General features: G+C 36.2%; 1 protein-coding gene across 1 annotated transcript; it reads left to right on the top strand.

Annotated features, from left to right (window-relative positions):
* Window positions 1-8,375: 8,375 nt before the first annotated feature.
* On the top strand, window positions 8,376-19,675 carry LOC118750719 (embryonic polarity protein dorsal-like). The gene is made up of 4 exons (XM_036485450.1): window positions 8,376-8,804; window positions 8,872-9,050; window positions 9,114-9,505; window positions 16,772-19,675. Exons 1-4 carry the CDS (start codon window positions 8,407-8,409, stop codon window positions 18,749-18,751), a joined length of 2,949 nt encoding a protein of 982 aa, XP_036341343.1. The 5' UTR covers window positions 8,376-8,406; the 3' UTR covers window positions 18,752-19,675.
* The last annotated feature ends 1,150 nt before the right edge of the window (window positions 19,676-20,825 follow it).

Raw genomic sequence — 20,825 nt, 5'->3', positions numbered from 1 at the left:
TATTTCTTCTTAAGAGATCTCGAAATATTGAAGTTATATGAAAAGTCGGCGTAATTTTATTGCGATTTCAAACATTTTCAGCATTTATCTTTTTTTCAAATACGCGTACTGAGTTTCGTTAAGATAGCTCAACTTTTGCTCGAATTATCGTTTGTACAGAAGGCACACGTTGTCGGTTACAAAAAAAATAATGTCGGCAAAATGTCGCAAAGATAAGAATTTTCAATGAAGAAAATTTTGTTCGGCAACTTTATTTTTTATAAACAATTAAATGTAACAAGTATAAGAAAAACTTTAATGCAGTTTAGTAGAGAATTAAATTCTCTACAAAGATAGTCACACATCAAATTTAAAAAACAAACTCCGTGTTTTTTAGAGCTATTAAAAGTGAATTTTTTTTTAATTTATATTTTGATTTACTTCCAAAAACTAATTAAACAACTTTTTGAGAACCAAAACTTATATAGTTAAGTTAGTTTTCATACTTTCATTGATCCCCATATCGTATTTTAAAATATAAACACGATTTTACTTATGAAGATAGAGGGCTGAAATTTTGCAGACATTATTTTTTTGTAACCGACAACGAAATTTTGGTATGAGACCGAAAGAAAAAAACATTCGTTTTATTTGACACAGTCTTATACATATTTATATGTACATATTTCAGCATATGGCCTTCTATAAACATAATATCTTCTGCGTTGGGCAAATTAGAAAAGTTTTGTTTCTGACGTAAGTACATTCATTCGACGTCATGTTACTAAATTTTGCCAATGACTTCGTATGTACGTACTACATATTAAAGGTTCACGCCGATAAACTTTGCGGCGGCCGAGACGCCGGCGCGTATGGAAATTCCGGCGCAACTGCCCATGAGACATGATTCCAAAGAGCATAGGAAACCATGAAGCTACTAATCTTATCATGTCACCACGTCAGCGTTAAGCATTCGCTTACTGTAACTTGATTTCCTACAAGGGTTAACAAATATTCAGCTGAAAATTTTATAAGGGTCACTGAAAACAAAATTTTCTGCGGATTAAAGCGGAAAAGTAAATATATAAAGTGCAATTAGAAATAACGCAATTTTTACCATAAAAGAGCTAACTCCAACCTTGGGTAGAAAAAAATGTGATGAGATGGAGCAAACTTCCTGGGGTTTGATAAACACGTATTGACAATAAATGACGACGATTCTACCACCCCCTGAGCCCCGCAAAAAAAAAATTACATACTAAAAAAAAATACCAATATTACCAACCTAATTTAATTGCACTAAATGCTTCTGACCGAAAAACGTGTTTCTTTTGTTCTTTGTTAGGAGTTACGTTTTTTCGGATTGAAAATAAAGTAGTCCGTATTCGTGTTCAGCGGCTCCAAACAAAAAAAAAATATTGAACAAGTAATTTAAGTTCTCAAGTAAAAGTGACTTTAATTATCATGTAAAAGCTTGGGAGTACTGTTAATATCATCATGATCCAATGACCGGAACTAAATCATATTAGTGTGGGACCACCCTGAGGTACCACCTTTCTCCTTTTTTTGAAGTCGGTTAAAAATTATCAATTCGTCGGAATGTGTTTTTATGAATGTTACGATGTTTCGATAGTTATTTTTTTTATCGGAAAAGCGGTACCTCAAAGGTCGTCCCATACTAATTTAGCTCCGATCATTGACTCGTGAAGAAAATAACTGTACTCCAAAATTTTTGGGACCTTTGCTGCTGGAGGCGACAAATATCTCTCACTTGGAGAATCTAGCATCATGGAAAGATCGCTCTTTATACACCGCCTATTTACTAGCCGGACCAGATGTTTCAGATTTTGTCCAACGAATTCCTCATCCTCATTCTTTTGGCTGTTTCGGAATTTATGTTTTTCATTTTTAGTTTTTGTATTCCATTTTCAATCCAAAGTCTAAATAGGTGAATGAAAATTTCGAAGAAAATTATGTTTCCAAGGACATGGCTGCTAGCCGAATTGAATCAGAATCAATGCCCACAATTCATTCGCATTCGCATAAGCTCCGCGTTGATTATTGCGAATGCGAAAGCAAATACGAATCTTAAAATGATTGCGGAAGCTCCGCTTTTGCTAATGCGAATACGAATATGCGCAACATCCCCGCTTCAAACTTGCACTTCACTAACCTATAATTGAATGGGCTATATATAAAGGTAGCCACACACCTACGCGATTCTGGCGGTGCGAATCTGTTCCGAAAAAAATTACAAAAATGCCGACCATAGTTTTAAACGAGGAACCACACACTTATACGATGTTGCTGCGGATTCGAACATTCACAGTTCTTCTTTTCGTCGAGCCGAAATCGCGGACTGCCGCGTTTTGAGAACGAAACCGGTCAATCGAAGGATTTTTCCATATTAAAACAAAATTGAACGAAAAAAAAAACATATTTGATGTAGAAACATTAAAGCTGGGTTATGCAAGACTTAGACTTAGCTTGACTTACCTAGAAAATTAGACCCGATTACTCAGCGTGTCAGCTATTACCTTGTATTTGTACACGTAAAATTGTAAACGTTTAATTTGTTTCTACATCAAAAATGATACCAAATTACTTTCAAAGTAAATGTATTTACCCGTATCAAATTGTGATTATTTTTATTTAATTTTCTGTCTTTATTTGAATGTTTGTTTTTCGATTGCCAGATGAATTACATTTACACAAAAACTTATATTTCCGTGGCATATTTGTAGGGATTTCATTAAAAAATTAAATGGCAGCATAATTCTCTCACGACTCTCTGCACTTGGAAACTTAGAAATCAAAAATCTATAGTTCTCCAAGTTTCTAAGTGAAGTTGGTTTTTACGGTAACAACATACACGTGCTGCTCATTTTCCGGATGTACAATTTTTAAGTCAAGTCAAGTGTAAGTCTTGTATAACGGAGCTTTTAAGAATTTTATTTTTGTTGAAAAATATTTTTTGTTTGTCTATAAATTGACAGTTTTTACTCCGAAAAAATCGCCCAGATGAAAATATATACCCGTAGTTTTTTCATATTTTGAAATCAAAAAATATTTAAGAGTTTGCTCAAAGCGCTCAAAGTTTTCCATGCATTTTAATTGGGCAAAAACAACAATTCTTGAAAATCAACATTTTTCAGTCGAAAACTCTGTTTCTCTTCAGGAGACTCCCAATGATAATATCCAATTGTTTATTTAGCAATTTTTTCCTAGAAAATTTATTATAGGTCCGCCAAAAACCTCTGAAAATGCAATGCAGGGACTTATAAATTATAAAAAATCGTTAGTATTAATATAAATTAATTCCGATCGAAAAATATTGGCTTTCAAGAATTCTATACCATTTCTACGAAAAGTGGGTTTTCCCTTGTAAAATACATGGAAAACTTTGAGGTCTTTGAGCGAAATAATAACTAGGCGTAGAGTATAGAACAATCCTGGAGGTGGCATTAAAATTTCGACTTTACTTTTTTGGACAATCCTAATGTATATATGTACATATATACAACCACGTACATACTAAATAAAGCAGTCAAATTTATATACATATGTGCAGATAATAGCTCTCATTAAGTTATAGTATATTCATGTCTAGACATTTACGTTGAACAGAAAAATATTTCGTATGCATACGTAAGCATGAGAACAGCACTGCATGGTTAGTGGTAGTGACAAATTGTTTTCACTGCCACTATGCACTTAGAGCTAACGCATTCCTAATTTCACTACCACTACACGAATAGTGGTATTGAACTGCTCAGTGCATTAAAAATTTAGTGCATCCTGCCCAACCCTGGTTCCAAAAGCAGCTCGAAGAGAGAAATTAGTTTGTTATTTGAGTGAAAAGTTACCCATATTAAAAAAAGTCGTTATTTTAGAAATACAATTAGCGCAATTGCGCCAAAAATTAAAAAAAAATGTACAATTGAATTCCTGAACGAAAGGATAAGTAACTTAAAAGCTTTGTTGTTGTTGGTTTTCTATCAGCATTTGATTCCATTGCAAGAAGTCAGAAATAAAGACTGCAGACGTTTTAGAACATTCCACACGCGAAAATCTTCCCATTTAATACAAATAGAGAATTCCTCAATGTGATACTTATTACATCAGATCCTTTTATAAACTTATTTCGTGTGCCACCTCTAAAAAAATAAAAGAGAAATTTCCCCAAACATACTGAACCTCTTAAATAAATCGGTAAATTCTGACGATACGGGGGATGACAACTATTTTCCAGATGCCACCGAAAGTAGCAGTACTGGAATTTCTGATATAGAGCTTATTGAAGGTCTTTCTGTAAAAGAAATTGTAAATGTATATAGATGGTGATTTCGTTTCTCCTTTTGATAGCCCCATTCTCTTTTTTGTGTTCGATTCTAAATTAAAGGCAAACGGTGAGAAAATTTTGTGTTCATTTCTAAAATTTCACACGTTGTAAAGCAAAAAAGGCACATTCTCTGCCCTGTAAAGCTTTGTCAGGGGAGATGGTTGTTTAAAACGACAATATTAAGAAATACGACAATATTAGGAAATGAGCTAGACAAGGACAAGAAGGCAAAAACATGCCTTTTTACAGGGTTGAGTGTAACATCAACCACATTTTGCACCGGGGAAGGGCAACATTTTTTGGAAGAAACGAAAACACTATTAGCTTTCCATAACGTATTTATAAAATTATATGGAATTAGAAGTTCGGAAAATACATTGGATTAAGTGGAGAAACCTCAGAAATACCACTTTTGATCCTCTACCCTCTTTGGTTTGTTTAATGTTTATTTATCTTTTAGTAAAATCTAGTCAATGATATACATAATAATTAAAAACCAAATAAATTCACTTTTAGAACTTGGTTGAAAAATTAAAAACATTTTAACTATTGAAACGTAATTAAAAAAAAAATCTAAGTTTTAGCCTGTTAAATTCAAGTATAGTAGCATGCAAAATTTCAAAAATCAGCGATTATTTTTGGACACTTCAAACTAAAAAGTTGTAGTTGTGCAACTTTGTTGAATTTTTCCAATTTTTGTACAGATTTTTTTTTTTTTGCAGCAAAATACAATTCTTGTCCGAAAAAAGATACGAGCGTTATGTATACAAGTAATTAAAAACTAGCTGTTTTTATACAAAGAATCGATACCCACCAATCCCGAACTACATTCGTTGATCACTAAACTGAACTATATGTACATGTATAAATATGTATTAATACCTCTACACATATCATAAAATAAAGTCGATATTTTTTGTTATTGCTAAGGCATCCCAAATAACTCGTTATGTGCCGGTGGGGTTGAGATATTTAGAAAACCCGTATTTATGGTCCAATATTATTCAAGCTTAGTATGTATATTGCCCTTAAAATAGGAGTTAACCTTGCAGAAAATATACCAGCTAGATGGCGCTCTAGTCGAGATATTAAGAAAAATTTCATTTATGGACCGATTTAGTAGGTTCTTAGTAGGTACAGCCAAGTGGCGCTAGAGTCGATATGCTTAGAATATATCTATTTATGAACCGATTTGATTTAAACTCTTACATATTACCCTAATAAGGCATTCACATTGAGCCACTAACTCGTGTTTATGGGCCATTTTGGAGTTTAAGCCTTAACTCTACTCTTAAACTCGGAGTTTACCATACAAAAAATTTCGTTAAACTCTCCTTAAACACCACTTTTATTTGGAGTTTATGCGAATGCAACCCTTTTTTTTGACCCGATTCGGTTTGTGTCTTTGATAATCCAAACTTGCAACCAACCTGCCGACAGTTAGTCTATTCCCGCACTGCAGGATTTAATCAGAATTAGTCCGAAGTCGTTCTGTGCACGTAAGTCTAGAATATCAACAATCTAGCGATGCAAAAACCAAAAATGTGGCTCGACAGAACTTTTTGTGCTGATTTCAACCCTACCAAAATTACCTGGCGAAATTAAAATATAAAAAAAATATCAGTGGTTAAAGTTAAATTTTCTGATTTTTTTTTAATATTAATATCTTCTGAACAACATAACCTATTAAAAAACTAATGACGTCAAAATAAAGATAATTAATTTTTCTTTCATGAATGTATATAATTTATATGCCTTTTTATATTTTTAGTCCAGAAATACTAAAAAAAAAATAAAATAAAAATATATATTTTTAAATGTAGTTTATATAAAATTAGTTCTAAAACTGGTTATAGTATATAGCTTGCATAAAAGGCATTTAAATTATGTTGAAACTAGCATCAATAATTTTTTAATCGGTTAACTAGTTTCTGAGATATTAACCACATAAGAAATAGTTAAGTTGAACTTTAACCTCTTTTATTGGCTTTGGTTTTTATTTGCACCAAACAATTTTGGTATGGTTGAAATTAGCGTAAAAAGTTCTATCGATCCTTATTTCTTGTTTTTTTATAGCTAAACGGTTGGTATTCTAGACTTATGTGTGTGTGTGTTAACTCCTGTAGTACGGGAACAGACTAAATGAGAATAAGAAAAAGTAAACAAAAAAATGTCAAATTAAACTCTGAGTTTCTTAAACACCCCAATGTGAACGCTTGACAGTTGTTCATAAACTCAAAACGTTAAACTCGAGTTAATGGCTCAATGAGAACGTAATATTACAATGCAAAATAACTTTACCCACCTGTTTGCGTTCGCAAACATATCGACATACTTTTAATGTTTATAGTTACCTTAATATTATAAAGGACCTAACTAACTTTCGCTCAAAATCCAGTTTGTTATTTCGGTGCTTACTAAACTATTGGAACTTCAAAATATTGAAAAAAAGCTATTAGATAGAGCCTTTAAGGTAACAGTATATAGATAGAAGTTAGATAATGGCTGAAATATACTTAGTTTCGCAAAATGTTGTTGTGATAAGTGCGTATATATGTACATGTGTATATGAAGAAAAAGTGTTTAATTTAACCATTTTGATGGCAAATATTGCGATACATTTTTTATAATGGTCCAAACAATTGCTTTCTTCCTTTCGAATAAGGGGTGTTTTTTTTCGCAAACTACTTTTTTGACCCGTTCTAATGGTGGGTCCATTCAAGGAAAAACTTAAAGAACGTGCGCAGTTCCAATGTGAGGTGATTTTGACAAAATTAATAATATTGCATTCGGACTGATTCTTTAAAGCTGTTTCAACACCCAAAGCGCTGTCACAAGGTTCACCTTTTTTCATCCAAAATCAAAACTTCTTAACTCGAATAAGTTATAAAGCGATAGAAATGTTTCTTGTTTTGAGCTACTATACCCTTATTAACTTTCAATAGAGACGAAGTAGTGACATCGCGGCGATAGGCGATAAAATTCGCCTCCAATTGTTCGCAGGGCATATGTATGTACAATGTACATACATATCGTCGTTTAAAGTACAAAACCGCGTATTGTCGTTCTGCAAAACCGCGTAACTGACATTGGCTGCCGAAAATTGGATTTGCTCACACAAGCCCTTGGCTAAATCCTTATCCATTCGTCATATACTTGCCAGAAATGCAATTGCTTTATAAAAAAAGATAACCATTTTGAAATATTAGTGTTTTTACTCTCTAGAAAATAATTTATGCAATCTCACATATGCGGTTTTGCATTTTGCTGATACGCGGTTTTGCATTTTAAACGACGATATGTACATAAGTATCTTCATACGCGCATGCATACATATTTATGTATTTTAGCCACGGCACATGTTTAAATAATTTTGCGTTAGTTTAAAGTTGAAAATCTGTTTTCGTTTGGACATTTATGAAGGTACAAAAATTTATTTTCGGCTTGGCTGACGATTCTTGCGGCTCACTTTTTCTCTTTTGAGTGAAATAAATTTCTTCTTCGGCTTCGCGTAGACTAATGGACCGGAGGTCGTTGGAATCGCTTTTAAAAATTTTTGAGTTTCAGTATTTGCCGACAACTTAAATAGTGATCATCACAGAATTTGGTCGGAAGAAGAAAGATACATCGGGATAAAGCGAAACGTCTACTCGGCCATCAGCATCAATTCGGTGACAGAGCGATGTACGTAGGATTTATTTTTGGTGCAAAATTAAATTAGCTAGAGTACGCAGAGAGAGAAGAAATATCGTCAAAGAGACGAAATGTACTGAAAAGCGTGTGTGAAAAATTGGTCCATAAATATGTATATATATACACATCGATTCATACATTGCAAGAATTCTGAAATTTTTAGACAAAAAATCGAATTAGAAATTCAATGAACTAAAGTCTTAGGCATTTCAATATACATACATAAGATTCTACATATTTACCAAAACATATACATATGTTAAATAAATCTATGTTCATACTACTTTGTGGAAAACGATATATAGTTTTTCGCTGCTTTCTTAAATTTACATAATTTTAATCAGAAAGCATTTTCATTTTTCTTTTACAGCAAACTTTTATTTGCGCCAAATATGTATACTAACCAAGGGAACGCCCTTATGGGCGGAGGACAAAATGTGAGTCCAAATGGCGAGCAGCTACACCAGCAGTCTCCACAACACCACCAACAGCAGAACCTCAATTATAATGGTGCCCAGCCGAAACAATCACAGGCAGATTTACAATCGTCGTCTCAGCAGCAAGCGACACCCAATAAAAAAATAGCAAAAAAAGCATATGTGAAAATTGTGGAGCAACCCGCCAGCAAAGCATTGAGATTTCGCTACGAGTGCGAAGGTCGTTCTGCTGGTTCGATACCGGGCGTGAACTCCACGCCAGAAATGAAAACCTTTCCCACCATCGAAATTGTTGGTTACAAGGGACGTGCCGTTGTAGTCGTGTCCTGTGTGACTAAAGATGCCCCATATCGGTGAGTAACACATAGTAACTTTATCTTTCAACTAGATTTTAAAATACTTTTACATTTTCCTGATTAGACCACATCCGCACAATTTGGTAGGAAAGGAGGGCTGCAAGAAAGGCGTTTGTACCTTAGAAATCAACAGCGAAACGATGCGTGCCGTTTTCAGTAATTTGGGCATACAATGCGTCAAGAAAAAGGACATTGAAAGCGCTCTAAAGGCACGAGAAGACATTCGGGTCGACCCCTTCAAAAGTTAGTGTCCAAAAGAGGATTTTGGATATTTGATAAAAATCTGAATTCTTCGTATCTTTTCAGCTGGATTTTCACATCGTTTTCAGCCCACCAGTATAGACTTGAATGCAGTGCGTTTGTGTTTTCAAGTATTTTTGAAAGGTGACATGGGTCGCTTTACGGTGCCTCTGCCTCCTGTCGTCTCCGAACCAATTTATGACAAAAAGGCTATGTCAGATCTCGTTATTAGTCGTATATGCAGTTGTTCGGCTACAGTGCTGGGCAACACGAAAATCATTTTACTCTGCGAGAAGGTAGCCAAAGAGGATATTGCTGTGCGTTTCTTTGAAGAGAAAGATGGTGTTACTATTTGGCAAGCGTTTGGGGAATTCGAGCACAACGATGTACACAAACAGACTGCAATTACATTTAGGACACCTAAGTTCCATAGGACCAACATTACCGAACCAGTCGAGGTAAGAACTTACAAGAAAATTTGATACAAGGTCATGTCAGATAGTTCGGAAGTCCATTTTTTTACGTAGAACTGCTTGGCCATGCAAAACTCTACATATGAAACGTGGGGGAGGGTGATGGAGGAAATCAATTGTCCAAACAAATTTAAATTTTGTTTAAGCACTATTATGCAAGGCTTAACTTAACTTGACATCAAAATGGTATATACATATGTACACTTAGGTCTCTTTTTATGCGGCTTTTTTTATGCGGATTTGAATTTATGCGGGGTTTCAAATCATTATTTCGCAGTAGCGATTTTGCTTTTTTGACAGTTTTTATTACTTTTTTCAATGTGTAAGAGACAATGCTTCTGATAAATAATTTGTCTTTGTATTCTTATATAAGTCATGTATTTATTGTGGTATATTTATTTTTATTTTTTTGTTAAAATAGATAAAATTTTATTTATTCCATTAATGTGGAAAGCGGCCTCGAGCTCAATATAAATTGTTGAATATAATTGTTATAAAGGCCAAAAAAAATATAAAAAATAACAAAAACATATTCCATTAATGTTCAGTTTTACATGGAATAATAAGTGTTGAAGTGAAGAAATAAATAGTTTTTTTTTTGCTTAATTATGCCTCACTGGATTATTTTATGCGGTTTTTTAGAATTTTTTACATGGACTATCTGAATTTATGCGGTTTTTGAAAATGCTGGAACGCATCCCCTGTTTTTGTATGAAAGTAAAGAACTTTTTTATGCGGATTTTTTTTTATGCGGCTTTCTGAGGAACGCATGCACCGCATAAAAAAAGACCTAAGTGTATATCTGGCAAATGAGCAGCGCGTGTATGTACGTATTTACCAAAACAAATAAAAATAAGTGAAGTCGATTTTTGATTTCTAAAACCTCGTTTATGCAAGACTTAGACTTGACTTGACCTGAAAGTTGTATATCTGGCAAATGAGCAGCGCGTGTATGTAATAATAAAAATAATAATAATAGATTGGCGCTTACACATATGTTAGTGTTTGGCCGAGCTTCACCTCCGAATTGTAGTGTGCGTCTTGATGTTGTCACACAAAGCGAAGGGACCTACAGTTTTACGCCGACGCCGAACGGCGATTGTATTTTTATGAGAAGCTGTTTTTCATGGCAGAAATACACTCGAAGGTTTGCCATTGCCTGCCGAGGGACGACCGCTGTTAAGAAAAAAAGCAGTGTGGCCAAGTTTTTAATTTGAAAAAGCATTAAAACCCAAGAAAAGTCGCGTTTTTTCTCGAAATAAGCACCAAATTTTTATGGGAGTATTTAAATGTTACAATTTTCTTCGTTTTGTTTAATTTTTTCTACAATTCCTATGAAACGAAAGCAAAAACCAGAAACGAAGTTTCGTGAAGTATGTGGTAGTTTAAATCTACACTGCTGTCTCTTATGATCTTGTTAACTAAAGGAACATCAAAAACTTTTCTTTCGACCGCTTAATACCTGAAACCTAACAAAATTTGATTTTCCTTTTTAATGTGTATTATAGCGTTTTCTTTTCTCGAAATAATGTCGTATTTATTCTGCCCTGCGCCAGGGCTGTCAAGCTTTCGTGTTCCTTTCTCAGTATCTTCACATGCATATTGCGTTCTCTTTCTTTAAAATGTTGCACCCTGATAATGTTGCCATATGAGAAGGTGACATATTTCTCGAGAACAGAAAACGCAATTATTTGAGCGTATTCACTGGCGCATAGTGGGAAAAAAATTGTGTGTCAAAAAATCTGTCCACTCTTCAAATGCCACCCAATTTTGATTATTCCCTTTTTTCAAAAGGTTCCTTAGATATTAATTTTACTGCTAGGAGATGCCGCTGCTTTTTTTGAATAGACGTAAAAAAATATAACAAATTCAACCAAAACTAAAGGTCTAAAGGGCGATTCCTGGTCCCAGCAATGGCGAATTACCGAATGTAATTTTGTCAAGATTGAAATTGCTGCTACATAATTTGTTGGTCAATATATGCTCTCTCCCATATGATTGTCATTGTGACATGATTTTGTTTATATTTTTGTAAAGTGGCTTAAAACATTTACGATTGCTATATATTTTGCCACCTTTTTGTTAAGATTTACAGATTTGGTGTCTTCAAACTAAAAACAAAATCACCAAAAAACGCACTAAGCACTAAACTCTAAAATTTTCGTGTTTTGAATAAAGAAAAGCACTAAATTTGGCGCGAAAAGCACCAAGTTGGCAACAGTGCTGATAAGGCCCAATCAGTTCATTGACGGTGGTATTCAATCTTTCACATAATATATTCGATAAGACCTTACGACCTATGCTTAGAAGGCTGATCCCGCGGTAGTTGGCACGCATGGCGGGGTCGCCTTTCTTGTGGATTGGGCAGAGCGCACTTGAGTTCCAGTCGTCGGGCATGCACCTTATTAGCTCCTTGCCATCGTAATTGAATAGCTCAACAGCTCAAGCAGCTTTGTTACTTTTCATCAACATAATGGCTATTCGTACCTCGCCTTAGTCAGGCGCTGGGATATCGACTCCATCGTCATCGACTGGGGACTAGGGTTCGTCTTCTTCACTCCTTTCAGTGCTTCTGTCATTCAAAAGGTTCGAAAAGTGTTCCCACCATAATTTGAGTACAGGAGTCTTGAAACCTTCCGTAAGTCGCTCAACTCTCCGCTAAAAATTTTGGGTGTTTTTGCTGTCGGCCAGCATTTCAAGCAGCTTCTTGACACTCCTCATGTACCAGTAATGAGTGGGAAATGTAGTTCCACTGCTCGCGTATGTCGGTTTGTTGAAGAGTGCTCTCTCACAGCAGGTGTGAGAGTCGAGCGGCGAATCCATTGGTCGTCTGTTTTGATTGCAGATTTTCGACGTTGAACTTTCTTTGCATTGTTGGGGCCCTTTTTTTGCTGCATCGAGGTGGGGTCGTATATTCGCTGCATCAATACAGTGGTGCGAGTCGATGTTTGGCCCTCGGAGTGTACGTATGCACATCTAAAACACTGGAAGCATGCCTTCCGTCTATCACAACATGCTTGATTTGGTTTCCCGTTTTTCGATCTGGACACACCCATGTAGCTTGATGGATCTTTTTATGCTAGAACCCAGTACTACATACTGCCAAGTTTCGGGCTCCGGCGAAGTCGATTAGCCCCAGTCCGCCGTTTCTATGTGGAGGCTGAATTTTCCGACACTGGCGCCAAAGATCCCTTCGTTGCCCACCTTGGCCCTTAAATCACCAAGCACGATTTTGATACGTGTCAGGGCAGCGCTAATATGTACGCCCTAAGTTAAGAGATCCTTGGATGCCTCGGATGTTGAAGAATCTCGCTTTGGTGCGAATTGTGGCTAGACGTTCGTCCACTAGAGTAAACGCCGGTCTCTCTCCCAGCACAAGTCCAACACCGACTTGTGCTCCTTTAAGTGGCAAGTGTAGTAGACGTCGAAAGGCTCCACGCTTACCTTCTTCGCCCCGTCCATCGCATTTCATGGATGGCGGTGACGTCAGCCTTTATTTTCCCTAGGACATCAACCAGCCGGGCAGAGGCACCTTCCCGATTAAAGGTTCGGATATTCCAGGTGCATACCCTCAAATCATAGTCCTTCCTATGTTTGCCGTGATCGTCATCAAAATAAGGGGGTATCATCCGAGGTATGTGTTTTTTTTTCCATTGGGCAGGGTTTTAACGTGGCGGGACCCAAACCCAGCGCACGCGGGGTGTTACGCCCTCTCACTTTAGCTCGCTCCCAAAGATGTGTTCGGTCGCTACCCAAAGGATTCACGGCTGTAAATATCCGGACGAAGTGAGCTGCGATTTGAATCGTAAGCACACGAATTACTTCTGGCCCCTCCCAGGTGAATGGCAGTCAAAAGCTTTGCAGTCGAATATCTCAAATAAACTTTGATGCATTTTTTAAATTCGTAGCTGTACATACCTGTATAGTAAACCAAATAGCCGGACCATCCGTTATTCAAAATACAAAATGTAAAAAAATAAACTTTTCCGTATACTCTATAATATTACTCGAAATACCTTCTCTTAAATTATATACATATGTATGTACGTATTGAACATATTGAGTATGCAGATTTTTTATGCTAAATATTTGTGTTAATTTCTTTTGTTTTGTCACACCGTGTAATAAATAAAAAATTTATTAAGGGTTGTTAACTTTTCTATTTTAAAGTACAAATAAATCATTAGTTAAACTTAACTACAGAAAATTCTGTTTTATTTTTCTGTAGTAAAGTTTAACCAATGATTTAACTATAATTTAAAATAGATATATTAGCAGCCTCGAATATGCTATTTTTATTATAGAAATTTATGTGCGCTATGTGTTTTCTGCCATCTGCTGTAATTACTTAAGAAGTAAATGTCTTGGCTGTTCACCAAAGTGGTCTATAGTTTTATCAATAATATTAGATTGGTTCTGTAATACAAAACGTTCGATGTACGCTTAGAAGACACAAACCTAAAGACGAAGTAGTAAACATTTGAACTATAAATTTATTTATAGTTTACCGTTCAATCCATTTTCGCTCATTGTCGACTGCAGCCAGGTTTCTACCCTTTTTAAATGGAAGTGCTTTGAAGTTGAGGGAATAACTTGATACAGAGCCGGATGATCCATATATCCAATTTTTAAATCAACTTACTAATTACACTGGTTTACAGCAAAAATGTTCTATGGATGCCACTATTCAATACCTACGTAGAACTGTTCGGAGATTCCGGAAATCGAGTTAATTTTTTTCTATGGATACGTTTTCGAGATATTTTCAATTTACCGATATTCAGCTTAAAGCAAAAATTGGTTCCTTTTAATCACATATATCTTACGTTTTAATTTAAAAACCTTAATATAAAAAACGACAAATGAAAGCTATTAAATATCTCCACAAGTCTTATATACAATACTTTCCGATCGGGGATATAGTTTCTGACAAATTAAATAATCATTCCAGTTTTTTTAATCTATAATGAAAAAATTAAAAAAATCAAACTTTACCAGAAAAAAAATTTTTAAAATAACGTGTTCTGTGCCAAATTTTTTAATTTGTGCTAAAGCCTGTTCTGTTACAAAAAAAAATCAAATGACTTATGAAGAAAATCGATGAATAAATAACTTGCACGTTTATTTGCCCAAGGTTCTTCAACGGCTCGGCGCCAGTGAGTCATTCGAAATCGTATGCTGCGAATGCCGCATTATACAAAAGCCAGCCTTTCGACATAAGCTACTATTCCATACGAACACAGATATGCATTTACGTATATCGGCAAAAAAAAACAATTCAGAGAAAAATTAAGTAATTGTCTGAAGGCAGTTAAAATATTTAAAGCTTAATTGCACTGCTACCAGAAAATTATATTCAATTTGAATAAATAAATCAAATTATAATGAAATGGGCCATAGTCCTTTCGGGCAAATTCACTGAAACGACTTTTCCCGTCACATCCATCAAGAGCTCGTACAATTTTTCTTGTCAAAGAAAATTTCCCTGTGTAACAAAGGGTTTTTGATAAACGATAATAAAAATAATAATGGTTAAGGCTTCCTCAAGTGGGCCCCGAATTTACCAAGATTAATATTTTTCAATGATATTCAGGCAACACCGAGTTTTGAAGTCGAAAAGTACACTGTGTAAATTTTGTTGCAATATTCCAAATAGATTTTTTTTAATCAACAATTGAAAAATTTTTGTAGTGTTTTGGAAATTTTTATTTTACTTTGAAATTAATAGTCCGAATGAAAAAATTTTTTGGGTGCAGATTTAAAAAACATTAAACTATACAATAAAAAATAAATTTTTTTTTTTGCATTTCAAAAATTTTTTCATGAACAATTGAACATTTAAACAATTTCTGCGCCTCGTGGACGAAAATTTTTAACAACAACTTATGTAATAAACATTTCTGCATTTATCTAAGAAAAAAATGCGTGCATTTCTGCACCCAAAAAATCTGCACGCAAAAACTTGTTTCATTCAGACACTTACTTTCAAAGAAAAATAAAAAATTCCAAAACACAGAATAATTTCTATTATTGATTAAAAAAAACTATTTGGGATTTTGCAACAAAATTTACACTGTGTACTTTTCGACTACAAAGCTCGGCGCTGCCTGAATATCATTGAAAAATATTAATCTTGGTAAATTCAGGGCCCACTTACTCTAATGGGATAATTCATAACCTCTAACTGGCGGTTTCACGAGAGCAATCTAAGTAACAAATCTGTCAGTTCCCATATTAAATTCAAAAAAAAAAACCATGTTTCACTTAAATTTATTTCGTGAGACTGGCTATTTTAGCCAGAATTCGCTAGCAATGAAAATTAAAATGCATAGTTCAAAAAAACGAAACTTATGTACATGTATATAACAGGTTGGCGCTTACACATATTTTAGTGTTTGGTCGAGCTTCTTCTCCAATTTGTGGCGTGCGCCTTGATGTTGTCACACAAAGGGGAGGGACCTACAGCTTTACGCCGACTCCGAACGGCGATTGTATTTTTATGAGAAGCCATTTTCATGGCAGAAATACACTCGGTGGTTTGCCATTGTCAGCCGAGGGGCGACCGCTGTTAAAGAAAAACTTCGAGATCTGCCAATTCGTATGGAGTTATGTTTTGCTTGCATAAAAGGGGAAATACACGACACCAGCTTGCTGTGAGTATCGAGTGATTTTACCATCAAGTTCGAAGCATATAACATCCAGCATACTGGTACAATATTTATTTTTTTACAAATGAGGACCGGAAAATATCGAAATGAGTAGAAGCGAAATTTCATAATATTTCTACCATTTGGTTAAACATCGGCTTTTTATTTTACAACTGCAATACTATTAACTTTAATGTACCACAAACACGGCTTTGACTCATATAATGTAAGAAGTTTAAGCCAAAATACTTTTTACTTAAAAAAGGGCTAATCTCACCATTCAAAACACCATAATGCTGATACAATCATAAAAATATCAAATCGTTTTTGATGTCACGCCAGCAGCTGGTACAATCACACCACAAGGCCATACACTGTCAATCGGCTGGCACCAACACTTGATGGCGCCAGCATACTGGTATCTTGTATGTGCCCTTTAAGCCAAAATGCTATTACCGATTTTTTTTTTAAATTTGAAGAAAATTGGCTTACGAAGGTTTTTTCTCCCTTGTAAAACTTGAAAAAAAAACTGGAATTAACATGTTTTAATTCTAGGCTAGCGATATTCTTAATGCTTAATTTTCCACTTTTCCCCCTCCCACAGGTATTTGTGCAACTGCAACGACCTTCAGATGGAGCTGTCAGCGATCGTGTGAAGTTTGAATATGTGCCGGCGGAATCGGGTAGGTACTCTATAGAGAATTTACGTCGTATGCTCAAAAGGAAGCCTGACGAAGACATATTTGAAGAAATATTAGCCGCAGCTGGCGCGATAAAACCAGCTGTTTTAGAGGTTATAGATTTAAATACGCCGACCGCAGCTCCACACCAGGAGGTGGATCAACTTTTTAATAATGCAATCATAGTGGAAGCAGAAGAAGCGGACAAACGGCGAAGGGAGAATGAAATCGATGCGATTATAGACGAAAAAGTACGCGAGCTGGAACAACCAGATCAACAACAGCTGAACCAAGCACAAGTGGGCCAACAATATGTAGAGCTGCAACAAGCTGCAGCGCCGCAACAAGTTCAAAAACAGCCAGAGGAGGTGCAAGCGGGTGTAGCACCGCAAACCGTATTTCCCGTATCAGAACAACAGCAAGTGATCTCTGTTAACGAAAAAATCAATGAGTGGATGAAATCCAACGACTTGCAGCAGAACGAAGGTTCGCCACCGCCCGACGGTGCGGCTTCTATAGCCTCCATCGATGAGGATAAGGTGCTTACAGCGCTTTTGGATGAGGCCGCCGAACTCGATGAAATCTACACGCGTCATGTCCTGCATCGTGACACATACACTGCTAAGCTCAGTGAAGTAAATGATGTTAAAACTAAACAGGGTGCTCAGAGATACCCGATGGAGGTAGATGACAGTTTTGATGATGCGGCCACGTATAGTAGTTTACAGAAAGCTTTTAAAAACCCAGTAGATATACCATTAGACGTTTTGATGCCACCTACCCCACCAGCCTCACAACTTGCACCAGAGGACGCATTACATTACGATCATGTAGACCATTTCGCATTGAGTGCTGATGCCGCCGTTGCTGCGCTGGAGCAGCTGCCAATGCTACCGCTCAACCAACCACGAAGCCAACAAGCGGCTTTACCGCCACGTCCAAATTCTTTGAAATATCCATCACCTCAACTGCATGTGACTGCAGCCGAGGAAGAGAAATTGCCACCCTTACCACCAAAACGTATACGCAAGCAGGATGGTACGACGGTGGAAAATCGAGCGTTTGAGGCCAATGCTGGCGAAGCAGCAGAGCGCATATCTCGCTCGCCTGCGCCGATCATCATCAAAAAGACGCCCGACCAAACGCCACTTTCAAAACGTTTGCCCCCGAAACCTAACAATCCAAGTAATTCAAACACCTTACCGAAGCAAAAGAAACCAGGTTTCTTCTCGAAGATCTTCTCCCGCCGTAAAAGTAAATCAGATCTAAGTCAAAGTGGTGAGGTTTCCGGCTCCAATTCCAAGGGAACCACACCGAATATGAGCCGCGAACCAAGTATTGCTCACTTCCGTCTGAACGATCATAATCGCGCTTCAGTTAAATCACTACAACCGACATCTCTACCGACAAGCCCCAATAAGGGAGCCAAGCCAAGCCGCCCAGTGGGCCGCAGTGTAAGTAGCGTTTCCGGTAAACGTCCACCACGTCTAACCGCCGACGTCATACACATACCACTGAAAGGTGACAGTGTAAATAGTCTGCCACAGAATGAGGCCTATTCGCACGCCAGTACGGTAACTCTGAGTAATACACTCGATCGAAAAACTGTATCCGCCTTGCAGCTTGCAGATATTCCAATATGTGAGGGTAATATGGAGCTGGTAGCCATAGCAGATCGCCAAAGCTTGCGTAATCTATGCGAGGGGGCCTTCAATGTCCAACTCGATCCCGATGTAGATTTAACAGAAGCGGAACATTTCGCTTTGTACACTAGCATACCGCCCCAGGCGTCGACAAGCGAGTTTGACGAAGCCTCGGCTTACTACGCAGCTGTCGACGCGGGCGAAATTTTGACTCCCGATGAGATCGGTAGGCGGTTGGCGGCAGCGAACAACATCAATTGAAAGGGAGTAGTTTGCTCTTCTAACTAGAGCTTGGTTACTTTTAAATAAAATTTTTCTTGAGAAAATATGTTTTTTTGGCCGTATTTATACGGAATTTGTGAGCAGCGTAAGAATTATAGCGACTTATAAGAGTGTGGAAGGCAGTACGTTGTTTATTAGCCAATTTGTATCTTCCTGCAACCACTTTAATTAGCCACTTTTTGAATTTAAAAAATGAAATGTTTGCTGGTTTAATGGAACCGCTGTTCCAAAGCAGCCAAGCACAAATGTTTGTTGTAATTGTTTTTTGTATCGATAAATACCTTTAACTGGTATTTTGCCCCAATAAACCTTGGAAGGCACATATGTACATACATAGTATGTATATGTATATACATACATATCTACGTTTGCATGTATAAATCAATTTTAATTGAAATAAAGCATTTTGTTTTGACAGTCGAAGGCGGAAAACGTCCCTTGGGACTTCGTTACTAAAGCTGAATTTGCATGCGTTTGTACAACGCTTTTTATAAATGACATTTGTCAAAGGAAACGTCACTCATAGAATTTTGATAAATGCAGTGCGTTGAAAAAGAAATTTTAATACTAGTCATTACAACGTCATTCTTAGACTTAAAAATAAGAAACGAAAATTGTTAAAACTATATATTGTACTTACAAAAGCATTGGATAACTCTAAAATTTTTGCAAAAACTATGTACACTATTGTAGTCAAGGTTAAAAAAAACTTACCTATTTATAAATTTGAACTACTATATATTTAATTTTAAGATTTGTTTAGCTGAGATTTTGAAGTCATGTATGTATGTGTATGAATTAATTAACGAAATACGTAAAAAGTATTTTAAGAGCCCTTTTTATTGCGATGTACCAGTAGAATTGTTTTATATGGTGAAGATAATAAATTGAAAACTCTTTTGCTTATAGGACCAGAGGAATTAAGACGAAAACGTCAACGGACTGACGGTGATTTAATGCATTCTTCGCTGCAACAGCAACAAAAGAAGATCCAAAGTGATCATCCAGGTGGTCGTAAGTGTAATTTCCACTTTTGCTCGTCTAGTCTACTATTCGGCGATTGATATTGATTAGTTATGAAAGTATTGATATTGGTACTGGTTATGATATTGGTTGTGGGGCAGAGTATGGTTAAGAATATCGAGCCCTAACCCCGAACCATTTAGGGCCGATTCTTCAATGTCTGTTCATCACTACCTCCCAGATAAACAACATTATAGACGTTTTCGTCATCATTCATATACTAGCATGTGATCGATAAAGCAATCGTTGTATTTAACCGCAGATTCTAGCTCCGGTTTGTGTTAACTTGACATTGAACAAACGACCCTTAGATGCTCTATGAGCATTTCTGCATCAAAAAGAAACTATTGAAACGAAAATTCCCTTACTTTATGTTGGGGGTTAGGGCTCGATATACCGTCAACGTCAATGCATATGGCCCTTCTTGACAATTTTGAAAATTGTAAGGAGAAGCAAAAAAAGGTGTCATGGGGCATTTTGCATCTATGGTGACAATATGTATGTATATATATTTATAGCTATACCATTAATAGTATTGCTGGTCTTTATCCATGCCATTAATATTAGTAGATTAAGGGTAAATTTCTTACTTTTGGTGGTGGTCAAGTTACACAATCTATATACTTCTCATTCCCCTGAAAGCAATTGTACCAGATCAGAAATAGTCACATACTTAACCTAATTTTCGTGGTTAGTACTGGTTCCAGTTCAATGCATTTTACATGCAGACAACTGCGAAGTTAACACTGCGAATTGTTCCCTCTGCAAAACCTCGGACAATTTTAAACCTGTAAAATGGAGCAATTCAGTGCTAATTTAAACTTCAGGAAATAAAAAAAGTTATTTCAACACGCCATAAACAGTAGCTTTATTTAAATGCGCGACCTATGGATTAGCTCATACCCAGTGGCCTTTTTGCAGTTTACTAAAAAATTTGAGGCTGTTAGGCCAAAACCGACTTCGGATTTGGATTCACTTATTTACACTTAAGTACTCGTATCTTAAGGCGTGTTTTTTTACACGCATATAC

This window comes from Rhagoletis pomonella, unplaced genomic scaffold, assembly GCF_013731165.1.
Source record: "Rhagoletis pomonella isolate Grant_MI unplaced genomic scaffold, Rhpom_1.0 Rhpom_scaffold_00370, whole genome shotgun sequence".
NCBI lineage: Eukaryota > Metazoa > Arthropoda > Insecta > Diptera > Tephritidae > Rhagoletis > Rhagoletis pomonella.
The sequence above is the reverse complement of the archived record's forward strand: the minus strand, read 5'-3'. Positions and strand labels throughout refer to the sequence as shown.

Coding starts and splice junctions, on each gene's coding strand:
- LOC118750719 (XM_036485450.1), top strand. CDS start 8,407: ATGTATACTAACCAAGGGAACGCCCTTATGGGCGGAGGACAAAATGTG. Junction 9,051..9,113: donor TCGGGTCGACCCCTTCAAAA/GTTAGTGTCCAA, acceptor GTATCTTTTCAG/CTGGATTTTCACATCGTTTT. Junction 9,506..16,771: donor ACATTACCGAACCAGTCGAG/GTAAGAACTTAC, acceptor CCCCTCCCACAG/GTATTTGTGCAACTGCAACG.